This window comes from Adiantum capillus-veneris, chromosome 2 (assembly GCF_014529385.1).
Source record: "Adiantum capillus-veneris isolate H3 chromosome 2, ASM1452938v2, whole genome shotgun sequence".
In the NCBI taxonomy this organism is placed as follows: Eukaryota; Viridiplantae; Streptophyta; class Polypodiopsida; order Polypodiales; family Pteridaceae; genus Adiantum; species Adiantum capillus-veneris.
Window position 1 is genome coordinate 155275377 of NC_140932.1, and position 15867 is coordinate 155291243.

At 45.6% G+C, this 15867-nt stretch overlaps 1 protein-coding gene across 1 annotated transcript in view; it reads right to left on the reverse strand.

Annotated features, from left to right (window-relative positions):
• LOC147463901 (Nucleotidylyl transferase superfamily protein) overlaps positions 1–15867 on the reverse strand; it is a 102963-nt gene that overhangs the window by 19194 nt on the left and 67902 nt on the right. The window contains exons 8-9 of the mRNA XM_086491829.1: positions 5400–5480; positions 5217–5288 (exon numbers count right to left, since the gene is read on the reverse strand). Coding sequence (XP_086347955.1) covers positions 5217–5288; positions 5400–5480 — 153 coding nt within the window. The remainder of the gene's footprint in view (positions 1–5216; positions 5289–5399; positions 5481–15867) is intronic.

Below are 15867 nucleotides of genomic sequence, written 5' to 3' on the forward strand. Positions count from 1 at the left end.
TCAAATCAAATACCTCTTACATGAATGTTAGAGCTGTACAGATTGTCAGTTTGGCGATTGCTCTTATGGAATGTCCAAAAGTTTGGTTCGTGCTATAGAAGTGAGTATTTCTTGTCAGTTTGTCAAGGATACAGTAATTGCTTTTATTAAAGAATACATGTGTACCTGCATTCTTAAACTGTCAGTTTGGGTATGCTTGAAAGTGTTATGGGATCCAACGTGTACTATAAGACAGTGGCAAAATGTGTCGCTACCATTTTGTCATTGGAAAGTTAGTGACTCAGAGCAATGGCAGAGTGCGAAGCTACCACTATGTCTTTGGGACAGGGTTCACACGCAGACAATACATGAGTTGACAAGGTGTTGAATACACCATGGTTGACAATGAGCAAGTATGTGTGGTATATGTGTCGACAGGTGTTGAATACATCAGTGTTGACCGTGAGCATGTACGACATAGATGCAAACGAGGACGTTTGAGTTTTCAAGAGGGGGGTATGTCACCAGCGTGTGACCACTATCTATCCTATTTGTTGATTTCTTTCTTAATATCTATTTACTTTCACTTTTTGGAAACACCCCTCGGGAAATCTAACTGCCCTGCATTGCATAGCTAATGTGGAACTGTCCAGAGGGAGTCCAGGCCTGAGGGCAAGAGAGCACTAAAGTTGGACAAGGACTATGATTAGCCAAGTGGGGTCATTGACTAGCCATACTGGAATCCTTTGTTACAGAGGCTACATTTCAGTTCTGGGTGTGGCTGCAGTGTACAAAGAGGGTCGGATGACCTAGAAAGATACAATGGCAGCATCTCCTAAAATTTAGGGAATTGCTATTTTGGGACCTAAAAATGTGTTTGCGTCATTACCTCCGGAATGACAAGGAGAACATTTTCTTACTCTGCCCTGAAGTCCACTGGGCAACCGGTTGGGAGATTTTTAGGCAGCAACCCCGAAACGGGAAAATGCTTGTAAATGTGCCAAGTGGCACCTTTTGGTGCACTTTCCTCATGCAACAAGAAGTGGCGCTGAATTTTAAGCTGGGAGAGGCTCATTTTCAGATTTTGTCACAGGTTAAGAGCTATGGAGTGCTTGCTTTCCCTCTTATGCACAGTGCGGTGCCAGGAGTGATGCCCTGCACGCTACGCACTGCCCTCTCTCTCCCCTTTGGCAGTATGTTATGCCCCACTAGTGGGCTCTTCATTTGACCAATGTACAGTTGTGTGGGTTCATGCGCGATTGCCGAGGCAAGAGCCTCTTGCACAGGTACTGGATTAGCTAGCGGCTAATCCCCCGCAGGTACAGGTGATTCGGAGACGTTTCACGCTCGAAATCTCGTCCGATTCAAAGGGCAAGTAGCCCTACAGGTGCGGGAGCTCGAGGACTTGCTACGGATGCGACCAGCACGCGAAACGGAGCCCGAAACAGTAAATTACAGCCTGCTGTGTATTTTTGCAGGTTTAGGGTTTTGACCCTAAACGGACCCTAATACCCCTAGGAGGTTCGGGGACGCGAGGGGACCGCTGTACAGGTGATCTAGCGCATTTTCGGGGCTGAAAACAGAGAATTCAGCGTGCTGCAGATTCTCGCCAGGTTTTGCAAAGTGCCCGTATGCGTCGGGAAAGTCAGTCAAGGCGTGGGAATACTGACTGTGAAGGGTCCTAGTACAGTTATGCTGCCGAAATCGGGCCGGAACAGTTGAAATTCAGCCAAGTGTGTGCGGGGCAGCCTGTAGGGATCCACAGCGTTTATTCCCTCTTTTGAACAATAAAGAAATACCGAAAGGGGCGCCTAAGTTAGGGGCCAATCTGGTGTCGGTCTACTCATACAGGTGCAATCTAGCAACATGTATCCCTCTCCCCTTTGTTGTGTCTTGAAAGTACAGGTAAAGTGGACGACAAATTAAATGGGTGAAAGCTAAATCAAGGTTTGAAGTAAAGTCTACTACCCTTTTTGGATTGAACAGGCCGGTTTCAGAGAGCCCACATACAGCAGGGTCCCACCATTGATTGGTGGCTCCACCTTCAAAGACTGATGCTTCGCGTGGTGTGGTGACTAACTTTCGCTTGGGTGATACAAGGCAGTTTTTTCACTAGGACAGTGGAGTGCAATAGTGGTTTATTTTGCATTCTTACGATCTTTTAGCAGTTTCAGTTGTTTCTCTCACCGAGACGGTTAGCGGTCTTGTGGCGGGCAACCTGTAGCAGGCTACAGTGTCACTTTCACAGGACACACAGTTTGTACAGTTGGTCTGGTCTGGTTCACACTAGATGGACTCTATAGGCAGGGCAATGACACGTGGCAGGGATATGGACGGTGGTCTAGTGGACATCGTGGCCAGGTCACCACCACTTTGGGATAGACTTAGATTGTTGACATTTATGAGCCGTTGGTGGCTCTTTATGATTGTACATGTGAGTAGTAGCTATGGGGTCACGATTATCATCTTCTTTATATATGGTTGAACATCGTCGTCTAGAGTAGCAGTCCATACACACAGCACGTCTGCATCATCCCTGCACATCTGAGCCTCGACACCCCCATTGTACCTGAGAGTTCTAGGCTAGAGCTCAGTGTGCTGCCACGCCAGTCTGTATCGGTTCTTTGAGATAGTCGAGTCCTTATGTTCTGGTCTGCTATTGTGTCTATGTGTTGATCAGCTGTTATCTATTGTTTCCTTTGTTTTCCTTCTGTTTTGAGTGAGATGTCATGCACATTGCACTAAGGAGCACCCACTGTAGAGAGCACGACACACTATCCGCGCCACAGGGCTTCCAAGCAAACACGTGTAACTCTCCATGTATTCCAAGCTGGATCAATAGACCTGTATCGACATAGTAATCGCCCACAGGCCAAGCACTCCATAAAAGCCTCATCACCTATACAAAGCTTCTCACAAGCTCACGTGTCCAAAAGAACACTAAAAACTCGTAAAGGGCTAATCAGACATTATCAGAGGCCTGCATGGATTCCAAAAGAAGCCAAACCCCTGCATACATAGTACTTGCTATACCACCACAGAACATCTGTCTTCACTTGGAGTATATAGACCTAAACGTATCTTTAGTAATCCGGTCATATCCTTGCCACAATCAAATCCTTTGCACTTGTATCCAGGAAACCAGTGCGATGTCCTCTGCCATCCAATGGAAAAAATCCCACACCACACTCCTCTCCTACCACATAGGAGCCACTATGCTGCATAATCAAGTCCCCTTCTACTCACATTTCATCCTAGTCAGGTTGTGCCACTTGGTCATTGCACTCCCACAGATCCTATAGATCCTGTAAAAGAGATCTAAGGTTGTTCTTCATGGACCAGATCTGTGATACCTGCTTCCATCCTTGAAATAGCATCCTCTTGTTCAATCACTCGTGGTGATCGTAGGCATCCTAAAAAACCTGAGACTCGACATCCACATCGACAGCATCCTTCATTTATATGCAGCAATCACCATCATGTACACAAGAGTTGCCAGCTAGCCGTTCAATTTCATCATCACTTGTGCTAGAATGCCCAAAGCCGACCGCTGCATTCTAACTTGTATAACTTCCATATAATCTTCATGTGAGCTCCCAGCCTTTGATTCTGTACCGCCATACATACCTCTCAAGGAAAGCAAATGTGTCGAAAACATTGCTTCCAGTTGCCACCAGTCTTCCCTCGCTTCACCATCCAAAACTTTGCTTCACCTTTCACAACATGGAAACGGAATACCTTTGTTGTACAAATCACCACATTGCATCAAGAAGAACGCTTTGAAATCTCAAGGCCGTTTTGTTGGCTTCTTTGATCCCACAAAAACTTGTAACAGTGATTCTTTTGTTTGCTTCTGAAGGCTCCAAGAGTGCTTAATAGATAACAATCACGCTACTTTTTGAAACTTAGATCAAATAATGTTTAACGTGTCCAAACATAAGACGAGAGTAAAAACGATGAAGACTGTCAGAGAAATGGCAGACTTGAACAGAAGATGTAAGACATGATTATGCAAGAGAAGAGAGACCCATGCAATCTTGAAGGGAAACCCAAAGTTTGATGACTTCTTGTAAGGTGGCATTAATGCTTGTATACAGAAACAAGCAAACGCAGCTTTCATGTGAACAGTACTTGCGTATGCACCATAGGGGACATTCAACCCTCGCATAGTGTATGAGAATGGGCAGGCACTCCTAAGTAGCTCAAACTGCACATACATGCTCACTAGCTTAGAGCAGTTGCAGAGAACTGAAGTCAGTTTGAGCTTTATAGAGGAGACCTTCCCATAAGTATTCTCCTGCAGGCATAGCACTCACAAGTTGAAATGCTTTCTAAAGGATAACCCCTACCCATACAAGCATCCCAGATTACTTTCTATGGTTATCCTCCTCCGCGCACAAATATAAAAATGTGGAGACAATAACTGCAACTCTAAGATGCATCACTCTTCCGCATAATGTCGTCATGAAACAGTAACATTTGAAATCAAAACTTGAGTTCCTTTCACAGCATACAATAATACCACCTGGAAATTTTACCACCATGGATGAAAGAAAGAAAATAAATTTTATCGTTTCGGAACGCAAGAAAGAAACTAAATTTCTAGATAAAAACATTTCCCCAGATCATTTTTGATGTCGTGCTCGCTCTGATACCGAGGTTGTTAGCGTGTTGTAAAGCCTGTGCTATTTCACAACCACATCTAAGTGAATTGATTAACCAGGATGTCAAACTAAAAGCAATCACAAAATGGTAATTGTGAGTTCAGATAATTCTGAGCTTTGTATCAGTATGACCTTCCAGAAAGGTTTCTTTGTTGGTTGCAAACCTGTTGTTTTTCACATGACCCCCGAGTTTAGTGACTAGAGAGGATGTCAGACAGAAGTAGTAAACACGCTGATTAGAAGGTTTACCCTAGTCCTTTTAACGGTTCAACTGACATTCAAAAACCTTCGCTAAGTTATTCAGTCACAAGTAAGATAAAATAATGCAAACCATCTTTCTAAAGCTGAAAAGGCAGTCAGCTAGCCCCGTGGGCAGGTATAACTCAATGGATCAGAGTGTCAGATAACCAACTTGAATGCACTGAAACACAAATAAGACAACAACTGCCTTATGGCAAACAGACAAAATAGCATTGGCATAATTTACATAGGCAATCAGCATACGTTATGCAAAAGATGCTTTCAAAAATTTTAATTACAAAAAAAGAGAAAGGGATAAGCATGTGTTTATACCTCAAGATTGGCACCATTCTTCCTATGTTCTTCAATCGTAGCTCCTCCCCCAGAAAACGCATACTTGTTTATCTTTCATTTCCCACAAATCATTATGAATTTAAAATACATCAGTAATATTTTAGGAATAGGGGCCATCCAACCAAGCCATTCAACCGTGCAATAAACAGCACAAATCTTCACCTTGTTCTTGATGTCTTTTAACGAATCAGTGACATAGATTGCTGAATTAGGATCACTTGCAGACATTTTCCCACTCTCACCCTGCACAATATTGGTAAAGGTCAACATTTACTTCATAGCTCAACACTATTACCCAAGCAAAAAAACCCTCAATCTGTGGTCGAGTAAGACAGCTTCTGTTATTATATAATAAACCCCTCGACCAATGTAGCAGCAACCAGAGAGTGTGCTGCTGTTCTGCCTTTGCTCCCCCCCTTAATTCATGTCTGACCTTTTCAGCTCCTGCATTAATGGTGCCACACTGCTTCAGAGCACTGACTTTTGTGTGTCTTTAAGGCTTCCAAGGTTCACATTGGTGATTACGGTTGCAGCACCACTGGATTTGATGAAAGGCTTCAAAGGTCTAAGGCCACACTAATGACAGAAGCAAGAGGCTTGGTTAAGAAGGAAGAGAGCCTCCTTGATGTTGAGAATCACGGGCCCTTCTTAACATGAGGAGGCTCCTTTGGTAGCTCATTCTCTTCCTTTGGGGTCGTGTGAACGCGGCTCCCATCCCCTTCATCTCCTCCTCTATCTTATTGAGCATCTCGTAAGCCCATCCGGGCAGGCTATCCCACCTTGATTTTTATACTCATACCACTGTTCGTCTGGAAGCCTCCTCTGCACATCGTAGTCCTCGTCCCACGTCAATAAGATGAGGAATACAATGTGAGTGCTATGTGTACATCAAGGTCGCATGTATGAGGAATGCAAAATGAACCACTGGGGAAGTGCGTAGTGCCATGTGATATGTCCATAGTCACATTGAAAAGGACTGAAGATTTTGCCCATGTCTTGAGGAAAGAGTACCTACACATAACTTTAAGACAGAACTCTGAGGGCAAAGAGCATTTGTACTTATTCATTGATTGAGTACTTGTTCAGGTGACGCCCGGGTGGTATGGGACGGTCAGTCTTACAGGTGCACGCCTACATCCTCAGACAATAGCCCTAGCACCGAGGTGCTTCCGGATGGTGGCTATGGTCGGATGGTTCGTCCGACGCGTGTCTGCAGGCGTCCGTGTAGCCGAGAGATTTTCTCCGTCTATTCGTTTCACTTTAATAGTTTTCTTGCATATCCCTACAAATAAGTAAGGAATGATAAAAGTATTATCAATTATTTGACATGACCAAAATAATAGTGAGAAGTGGCAGCGGAAGATGGACAGATATGGCTGAAAACAGCAGCAACACGTGCATAACCTCTGATCTCCAATGACACACAGCAGCAATGTCACAAGTGTGATGGCATGGCTCCACTGAGTGGACAAGGGCCATTAGAAGCTTGGACCAAACACAAAATTAAACCGAGGGCAAAAATTTGCGTAAAACAACGTTGTCGACAGTTTTCCGTACAACGCGCCGTAAATTATGGACTGCCACGTGGCAGCCCGTATGATCAGATCAGGGAGTTTTTAAGCGCCTAGCTTTTGCACAGTAAAAAGCATCGGAGGGACACTCAGTTTAGGGGCCCCATGTACTGTTTATTAGCAGAGCCAGGGCCTCACCTCTAGCAGATCAGCTTGGCAACACTGCGGAGAGGACCCTTGGGCATTGTACTTTATGAAGCATTAATAAAGAAAGAAAGACCGAAAGGGACGCTAGTGTTTGGGGCCAATGCATCTAGAAGCAGAACTACGCCACTTCATGTTGACTCTCCTCTCTCTCTCTCTCTCTCTCCAAGTTCAATTGTTGCAAATTCTTTTCATGTGTGGCTATTCATTTCTCACTTGGGTGTCCAAGCTTGTCACAGTGACTTCCGATCACAAGGGTACAACCATAGTCACAGGGGACGGAGGGGACGGACCCTAAGGACGGGGGACGCCCATTTCCGAGACGGGGACGGGTGGGATGGACGGAAAAAGAGCTGCCAAGTGGAAACGCAGGCAAAACGTCCCGGGGACGGCAGGGGATGGGAGGGGACTTTTTTTAAAATTTGAAAACCTGATCATTTCTAGAGGCTAGTTTCTCTCCGATAGCCATATGTTTGAACTTCGAAGCACCCCAATGGCTATAAAAGCCACCCTTTGGGTCCTCATTTCTCGATGTTTTATTAGCACATTTGCGTCTATATGACTCATGTTCTTTGGTCTATTTAGTGTAAATTTGTGGTCAAAGTGATGCTCTATGTGTGTGGCATGTGTATAGGTCAAAAAATGCCCAAAAAAAACTCTTTTTTTTTTTGCCGTCCCGACCCCTATCCCCGTTTCCTGACTTTTGCCATCCCGTCCCCGTTCCCGACCCCGACCCGCCGTCCCATGTAACTATGGGTACAACTCCTGAGGATCCAGATGCTCCCAAAGAGTGGCCCCAAGGGTCCTTAGTACAAGGGATGCCCAAAAACAGGGCCCCAAGAGATTCTGATCCAAAAGCACTGATCCCCAAAAGCATGGCCAAAACTGGCACCCAAGCTACCCCTAAATTTGTGCTGCCACGTCAACAAGTTTCGTGCTTTGCGAATAGGCTGTGAAATTCGAGCCTACCGTACAGTTGCCACATCAACAACAGATTCCCCTTTAAATTTTAGGGTTTGAGGCCCCTCGGCCATACTTCATTAGATTGTCAGGGGTTAGGTTTTTAATCCTAACCCTCTTTTATCTTCACGCCATGTCACTAATTTGTGACATAACCCCTCTTGAAAAATGCAAAACAGACATAGGAAAAAAACTAGCTCAGTAGACAATGATTCTATGTACCCATGCACTAGACTGCACTCATGCAGCACTTGCACAAAGACAACTATCACTGAAATTCACAATTCCGTCGAGGGTCCTAGATACAAATCATGAATCTCGTTGTAAGATATTTAGCAATCACATCCAAATCGTGCTAATCTTTTCTCGAATGTCTTGATCCACTAAATCTTGTCATTGTCACATTCATATCCTTTCTCACATTTCAAGCAAACCATGCCCATGACCATTCTCACAACAAAGTACATTCATAGAGCATGCATTCCATAAATCAAACATTGCGTTCACACTAAATACCAAGGTGAAAACATTCAATCTACTCATCTCACCTAGTCCAGCACTCTTCATGCCCCTAGATCTCTATGTGGCCTGCTTAAAAAAAAGCCTAAAGGTACAACTCAGAATTGAAGAGAATGAACGAAGTTCTCCTCAACCATCCACTTTGCATCAAGAGCCTGAAGAACCGGCTCTTGACCAAATTATCAATGGACCTAGCTTACCCTTCTGATCTTTTTCTTGTGCCCCGGGACCTGTTGGTTGCTGCTCTATCCCCCCTATCCACCAAAACATCATTCTAAATCGTTGGAAATTTCTAATGAACTGTCACGAGACTGTGACAACCACTATATATTTTTGTTGGTTTCTTTCCCTTGATTTTTATTTGATTTTTGGGACCTCTTGTTGAAATCACAAATGCCCGGACATTGCATGGGCCAGTGTAAAACGGCCATTGGCCGGGAGTTTCACCCGCAGGAGTCAAGGCCAGGCAACTATGAGATGATTGGGCTGATCGACACTAGAATCAGACTAGTAAAGAAGTGGCTAGGCTCAGTTAAAGTCATTTAGGCCCCTCGGCAAGACTTAATAAGTTGGTGGGTACTAGAAACTAAACCAAAAGGAGAAAATTGGACACATGGCAATAGGAGAGTAATCTGCAGGTCAACTCACACTCCAGGGTCTCTCATCCCAAGAGAAGGGGCCCAAAATTGAGGCTTGAGGCTGCTTTTCGCATAAGTGCTCCACAGTGTGTGTGAGTAGTGGGTGGAGGTGATCACAGCTTTAATGGAAAGCTTGCCTTCTCCCTTGTCTCATGTAGCGCAATGATTTGCTCTCGTGCATCTCTCTCCCCTTTGCACATATGGTAATGCCCCTCTAGTTGGGCTCCTCAGATGACCATGTACAGTCTTGGGCGTTTTATGCGCGTTTGCCAGGGCAAGAGCCTGTTGTACAAGAACCGGATTAGCAGTCACAAAGTGATGACATGGCATGACAATGTGGACAAATTACAGTAAAAATGACAGACTATAAGTTATAAGTTATGGTACCCCGTCCGTAGGGCCAAAGGGACAAAGGAAATTTAACTTGCGCAAGTAATGCTTACGTGGCACAGTTGTACGGAAGTCCCGGATTTCGCGTTGGTTGTGGTACTTGGCGGATAGTACGAATTCCCACATTTCACGTTGGTTGTGCCATGTGACAGACTGTACGGATTTCCGCAATTCACACTAGCAGCTTTTCGGCCTAAAGCTTTTGAGTTTTGAAGCTTTTGAACTGATTGCTTTTGGCATCCCTTGTAAGTTTGTAAGAGCCCCTAGGGCCTCACTCTGCAGAGCATTTGGACACAAAATCTGAGAGCAGAGGTCCTTCGGGAGTTGTACTTTGCAATGATTAATGATAAAGGAATACCGAAAGGGGCGCCAAACTTTGGGGCCAATACCTTTGGGTACGGAACTACGATGGGCCGTGTCGACTCTCCCTCTCTCTCTATTAAAGTTCAGTGATTATGAAGTTTTTGTTCGTGTTATGCTATTGATTTCTCGCTTGGAGTGTCCAAGCTTGTTACAATGGTATCAGAGCTCAGAAAGATTCTTCTTCGACTCAGGATCCGATCCTTTTTGCAGCACACGCACGTTTTGCGAAAGAATCTTCATGGGCCGACCTCGAAACTATAAGCCACTCCCACCCTTGGTACATCGCGCATCGGGCGCGCTCCCGACTTCATCGCTCTGTCTTACAAGGCATAAGCCATAAAGAAGTCCAGATTACACATGGGTTCTCATGGAGAATCTGACAGAGATAACACTTCGCGATGGGTAGGTAGAGAAAAATCGAAATCCAGCACGAGAACTGAAGAAAAGAATAAAGATTTAGACAAATTCTTGGTAGAAACGTTTGCCAAAATGGAATACAAACGTAAACTAAAGGTTGGCATATGTGTGAATAGATTGATTAGGTACTCTAAAGACAAAAAATTTGCAAAATACTTGAAGAATTACCCAACTAATGAGATTTACTTGAGATGGCGTGATGCCATTGATTCTCCTCTCATGTTAGGAGGAAAGCTGAAAAGACAAACCAATGCAGACAAGCAGAACATGTGCTCACAGAAAGAGCTGGACAGAACTCTTGAAAAGAAGATGAACCAGAGGACCACCAGATGATAAGCCAGAGGATTATAGTGCAACATCCGAGTACGGAAGAAAAGGAAAGACAAAATCATGACTGGTACCAGATTTTGTGGGGACCGCCAACCTTGATCAAATGAACGAAAACACCAACCTTTGCACAACATGGGGCAAAGTGCGAGACCAAGAAGCCCCTTAACTTCTTTGATGGAGAAGCCAAGGCCAACTTCAACCCAATTGGCTGCTCCATTTGGAATTACGCCCAAGGAAATGGGGCCACAGGCCGAGACAGATGTTGCCATTACAGCTGTCATTGGCAAACTACGTTTGCATTGTCGGGGGTATTTAGGGCACAATGACTTTTACATCATGCCTTTGGAAGGGTGTGACGTCCTCCGAGGAATCCCTTGGTTCCCCAAGAACGCTGTGTCACGGGGACGTGGCAGCTGTTAGATATGTCACGAGGACGTGGCAACTACTAACTTTAGTTGTTGGTTTCTTTCTAATGGGTATTGTTTTATTTTTGAGACCCTCTTCTTGAAGTAGCAAACGGTTGGACATTGTATGGCCAATGTGAACGGTAGTTTCACCCGCATATGGGAAGTGGGTCGACACTAGAATTCCTATAGTAAGAGGATGTCTACGCTCCGAGCAAGATCATATAGGTCCCCCCGTCGCACTTAGCAAGTTGGTGGATACTAGGGAGTGAACTCAATAAAGGCCTAAAGTCAAGGTGTGACTACCAACGGAAAGTATCCGACAGTTGGGACACATTGCACTTTTGGATGCGGTCCCAATGCAGATAGATGGTCAGATGACCAGTGGGAGCCCAACGGAATCATTTCCTAAAATTTAGGGAACTGCTATTTTGGGCCGCAAAATGTGTTCGCGTCATTACTCCCGGTATGACTAGGGGAACACTTTACAACTCTGCCGCAAAGTCAAATGGGCGACCAGTCGGGAGATTTTTAGGTGGCAAACCTGAAACGGGCAAATGCTTGTAAATGCGCCAAGTGCAATTTTTCATGAACTTGCCTCATGCAAAAAAATGGGCGCTGAATTTTGCTGGGAGAGGCCTACTTTTGCATTTTTGTCACAGGTTAAGAGCTATGGAGTGCTTCCTTTTCCCCTTATGTACAGTGCGGTGCCAGGAGTGATGCCCTGCACGCTACGCACTGCTCTCTCTCTCCCCCCTATGAGCAGTATGTTATGCCCCTCTAGTGGGCTTTTCATTTGACTAATGTACAGTTATGTGGGTTCATGCGCGATTGCCGAGGCAAGAGCCTCTTGCACAGCTACTGGATTAGCTAGCGGCTAATCCCCCGCAGGTACAGGTGAATTCGGAGAGGTTTCACGTGAGAAATCTCGTCCGATTCAAAGGGCAAGTAGCCCTACAGGTGCGGGAGCTCGAGGTCTTGCTACAGATGCGACCGGCACGCGAAACGGAGCCCAAAACAGGGAAATACAGCCTGCTGTGTATTATTGAGGTTTAGGGTTTCGGCCCTAAACGGACCCTAATACCCCCAGGAGGTTCGGGGACGCGAGGGGGCCGCTGTACAGGTGATCTGGCGCATTTTCAGGGCAGAAAACAGAGAATTCAGTGTGCTGCAGATTCTCGCCAGGTTTTGCAAAGTGTCCATATGCATCAGGAAAGTCATCTATTGCGTGGGGATACTAACTGTGAAGCGTCCTAGTACAGTTATGCTGCCGAAATCGGGCCAGAACAGGTGTTTCTTAGCCTAGATTGTGCGGGGCAGCTCGTAGGAGATCACAAGTTTTATTCCCTCTGTTAAAGAATAAAGAAATACCGAAAGGGGCGCCAATTTTGGGGCCTACAGGTTGTCGACGTCTGCTCGGAGCATTCTAGCTTCAGAGCCATGTGTGTACTTAGGTGTTAATCCCCGTTACAGGTTACCTTTGCAAAGTATTCTGTGTGTGTCTAAAGTAAAGAATTTCGGGTGAAAGCGAACGCCTACTGCCCCACGGGCCAATTTCAAGGTTCCGTTGCGGGACATCAATCACTTTTTCCTTAAAGAGTGAGCCTTGGTTGTTTTGGGTAAAGACACGGAGTGCAGGAACGTGGGATTACACTATGGCCGACAAGGGGAAGGGCATTATGGAAGAGGGTTCCTCTTCAAAGGACAGGCAGGAGATCCCTATGGTTTTCGAGATTGGCTAGAGCTCACGGCCATGTCAGTCTGTACCTCCTGTCAATGTGAATGTCCCTCCAGTAGTACAGGGCTTTATGACTGGGCAACTAGAGGATGATGCGTTCAAGACTCAGTTAGTTGCCGCGGTGAATGTCTTTTCGCAACTGGTACAGAATCGAAGGTTTATGGAGTTCTTGCAAGCGCCACCAGTGCAACAGCAAAATAGGCAACCTACACCGCGTACGGAGCTTGTTGAGGCTCAAGCCCAGGTACTTCATGCGGCTCAGAAGGATAGGGAACACTCGCATGTTGCGGAGTCAGGGGCTCCAAAACAGGTTCCTCCCGTCCTTGAACAGGTGGCTAGAACGCCTATACCACAGGTTATGCCAGTTCAGCCCACCTCCTTTCAGAGCCAACATGCTATCTTAAATGGACAAGGAACGGGATACGAGGCTATGTACCCAGTTTTTCCACCACCCACAGTACATCCTAGGTATTTCGGGGGTGGATCTGTGTTCCGAAGTATGGCTGGTTATGCGCCTGTAGTCAGCTGTACATGCCAGGAACAGTGTTCGGGGGTATGCAAGGCATCATGCCAAACCCCATGTATGGTAGTATCGGCATGCAGCAAGGTTTCATTGCAACCAGGGCCAGTTGGGGTGCCACAGGGTCATTTTAGCATGACTGGTTTTTCTGGACAGCAGCTAGATATCGCACCTCTGACGCAAAATGCCAATGGCCAAGATGTGCCGATCATCCCTACTACAGTGCCCATGTTGCAGACCATCCCTTATGACAACTTGGGGGCACTAGAGAAGCCGAAGGCTTACAAAGAAGGTGGTGTAGCTGTAAAGTTCAGTACCTTCAGTGGTTTCGAGGATAAGACAAAGGCTCTTACCTTCTTCCAGCAGTTTGATACAGCATATGTAGGAGGGAATTTTACAGAGGCGTCGAAAGTCTGGAAAGCTACCACTTTCTTAAAGGACAATGCGCTCACATGGTGGACGACATTGTTAATGCAAGGACACGCACCCGCCACTTGGGTTTACTTCAAGCAAATGTTTGCATCTGCTTGGCTGTCAAATGAATTTGAAGCCGACGTCATGACAGATTGGCACCAGCTTACTTCAACTTCGTGCAAGAGCTTGCTGGAGTACAATAGGAGGTTTTGTAAAGCGTTACTCTCAATGACCTCCTACAGATTTGTGCCATTGACAGAGCAAATAGAGAAGTACTGTTGTGGGTTGCCTAAAGGGCTTCGCGATTACTGTACAAAGGACAGAGTGGCTACCCTCACTCAGCTTATGGAAGTTGCGAACACTGGTCTTGCCTTGTTGAAAGGAGAGGACAGTGGATTTCCAAGCAACGACAAAGGAGGGCAGAAAATTCAGCGAAGAAGCCCTTTGTGAAAACGGCTCCTGATGCGTCACAGGGGTCAGAAAAGGCCACCAAAGACAAGGATTCAGCCGGGACTTCTGGAGCGCAGCCAAAGAAACAGAAAAGGAAGCCTTTTGTGCGCAAGTCGCTCGAGGAAAAGAGGTCCTAATGACTGAGAACAAATGCTTTATATGCGAGCAGCCTGGTCACTTTTCTATCAATTGTCCACAAAGGAAAAGACCAGCTGACTCAGAGGATAAAGAAGACAAAAGGCAAGAACAAACTGGTCATGCGAGGATCACGATCACTGATAATCGATTGTGGCATACCATGGTACTTAAACACATTGTACATGAACAAGCGTGCCATATGATCAGATTTTATCTTCTTCCTGACAGGGATAAAATGGGCCTGCTTGCTGAACCTGCAGATAATGGTCCATATACCATCATTCCCTGTTGGCGTCCTTGGAAGATCAAAGATAAAGTCCATAGCACTGCTTTCCCATGGCTTATCCGGAATCGGCAGTGGTTGTAACAACCCTGGTGCCTTTTCCCTGTCGAACTTGATCTTTTGGCAAACTATGCATGCTCGCACAAAGGCATCCACATCTCTCCTCAAGGGAGGCCAATAGAAGAACATCTCTACCGCTTTAACTGTTGCATCAATGCCACGATGCCCTGCATACGGTGGGACATGACTCTCTTCCATGACCTTATGGCGCAGTGGCCTAGTGACACAAAGTCTGCCATGCATCATCATAAAACCATCTCTGAGGAGGTAGTGCTCGTGATGTTGCCCCTCTTGTAACTGTTCAAAGATCCTTGCAAAATCTTCATCAGCAGTATATTGTTCCTTCATGTCATCTAGCTCATGATGATAAGGAATTGACACAGCTGAAATTTGTGGCTTTCTTGATAACGCATCAGCCACAACATTCTTCTTGCCTTCCACATGCATAATCTGGAAGTGGAACATGGAAAGAATGTTTGCCCATCGCATATGCTTTTCGGATAACTTTGACTGTGTCAAGAAGTATTGCAAGGTCTGATGATCTGTTTGGACAACAAAATCAGCACCTAAGAGGTAGTGCTTCCAGTTAGAAAGCGCATGAATCACGGCCAAGAGCTCTTTCTCATAGACTTGCATGGTCCTCTCTGGCCCTTGCAAAATTCGGCTTTCATAAGCTACTACCCGTCCATCTTGCATTAGCACTGCTCCGATGCTACTGCCACACGCGTCACACTAGACCACAAATGACTTCCTGAGATCTGGCAAAACAATAACTGGATCTGAAGTCAACTTTTCCCTTTAAGAGACTAAAAGCTGAAATCTCTTTTTGGGTCCATCTGAAAGTGACCTCTTTCTTTTGCAATGCGTGAAGAGGCGATGCTATCTCTGCAAAATTTCTGATAAACCTTCTATAGTAGGAACACAATCCCAAGAAGCTTCTGACATCGTGCACAGTCTTCAAGTTTGGCCATGTCTTGATAGCTTCGACCTTTGCGGGATCCATTCTAACACCATCCTTTGAGACTATGTGGCCCAGAAAGTGGATCTCTTCGAGGAAGAATTTCCTTTTCTTAGGATTGACAAGTAACCTGTGACTGCGCAGCTCTTCGAACACAATGGTCAAGTGACGCCTATGCTCCTCTTCATTCTTCGAATACACTATCATGTCATCGAAGAACGTTCCAACAAACTGTTGATGCGAGCGAAAAATCCGGTCTATCATTCTGTCGAAGGTGGCAGGAGCATTTGTTAGCCCAAACGGCATCACTAGAAACTCATAAAGACCAAATGT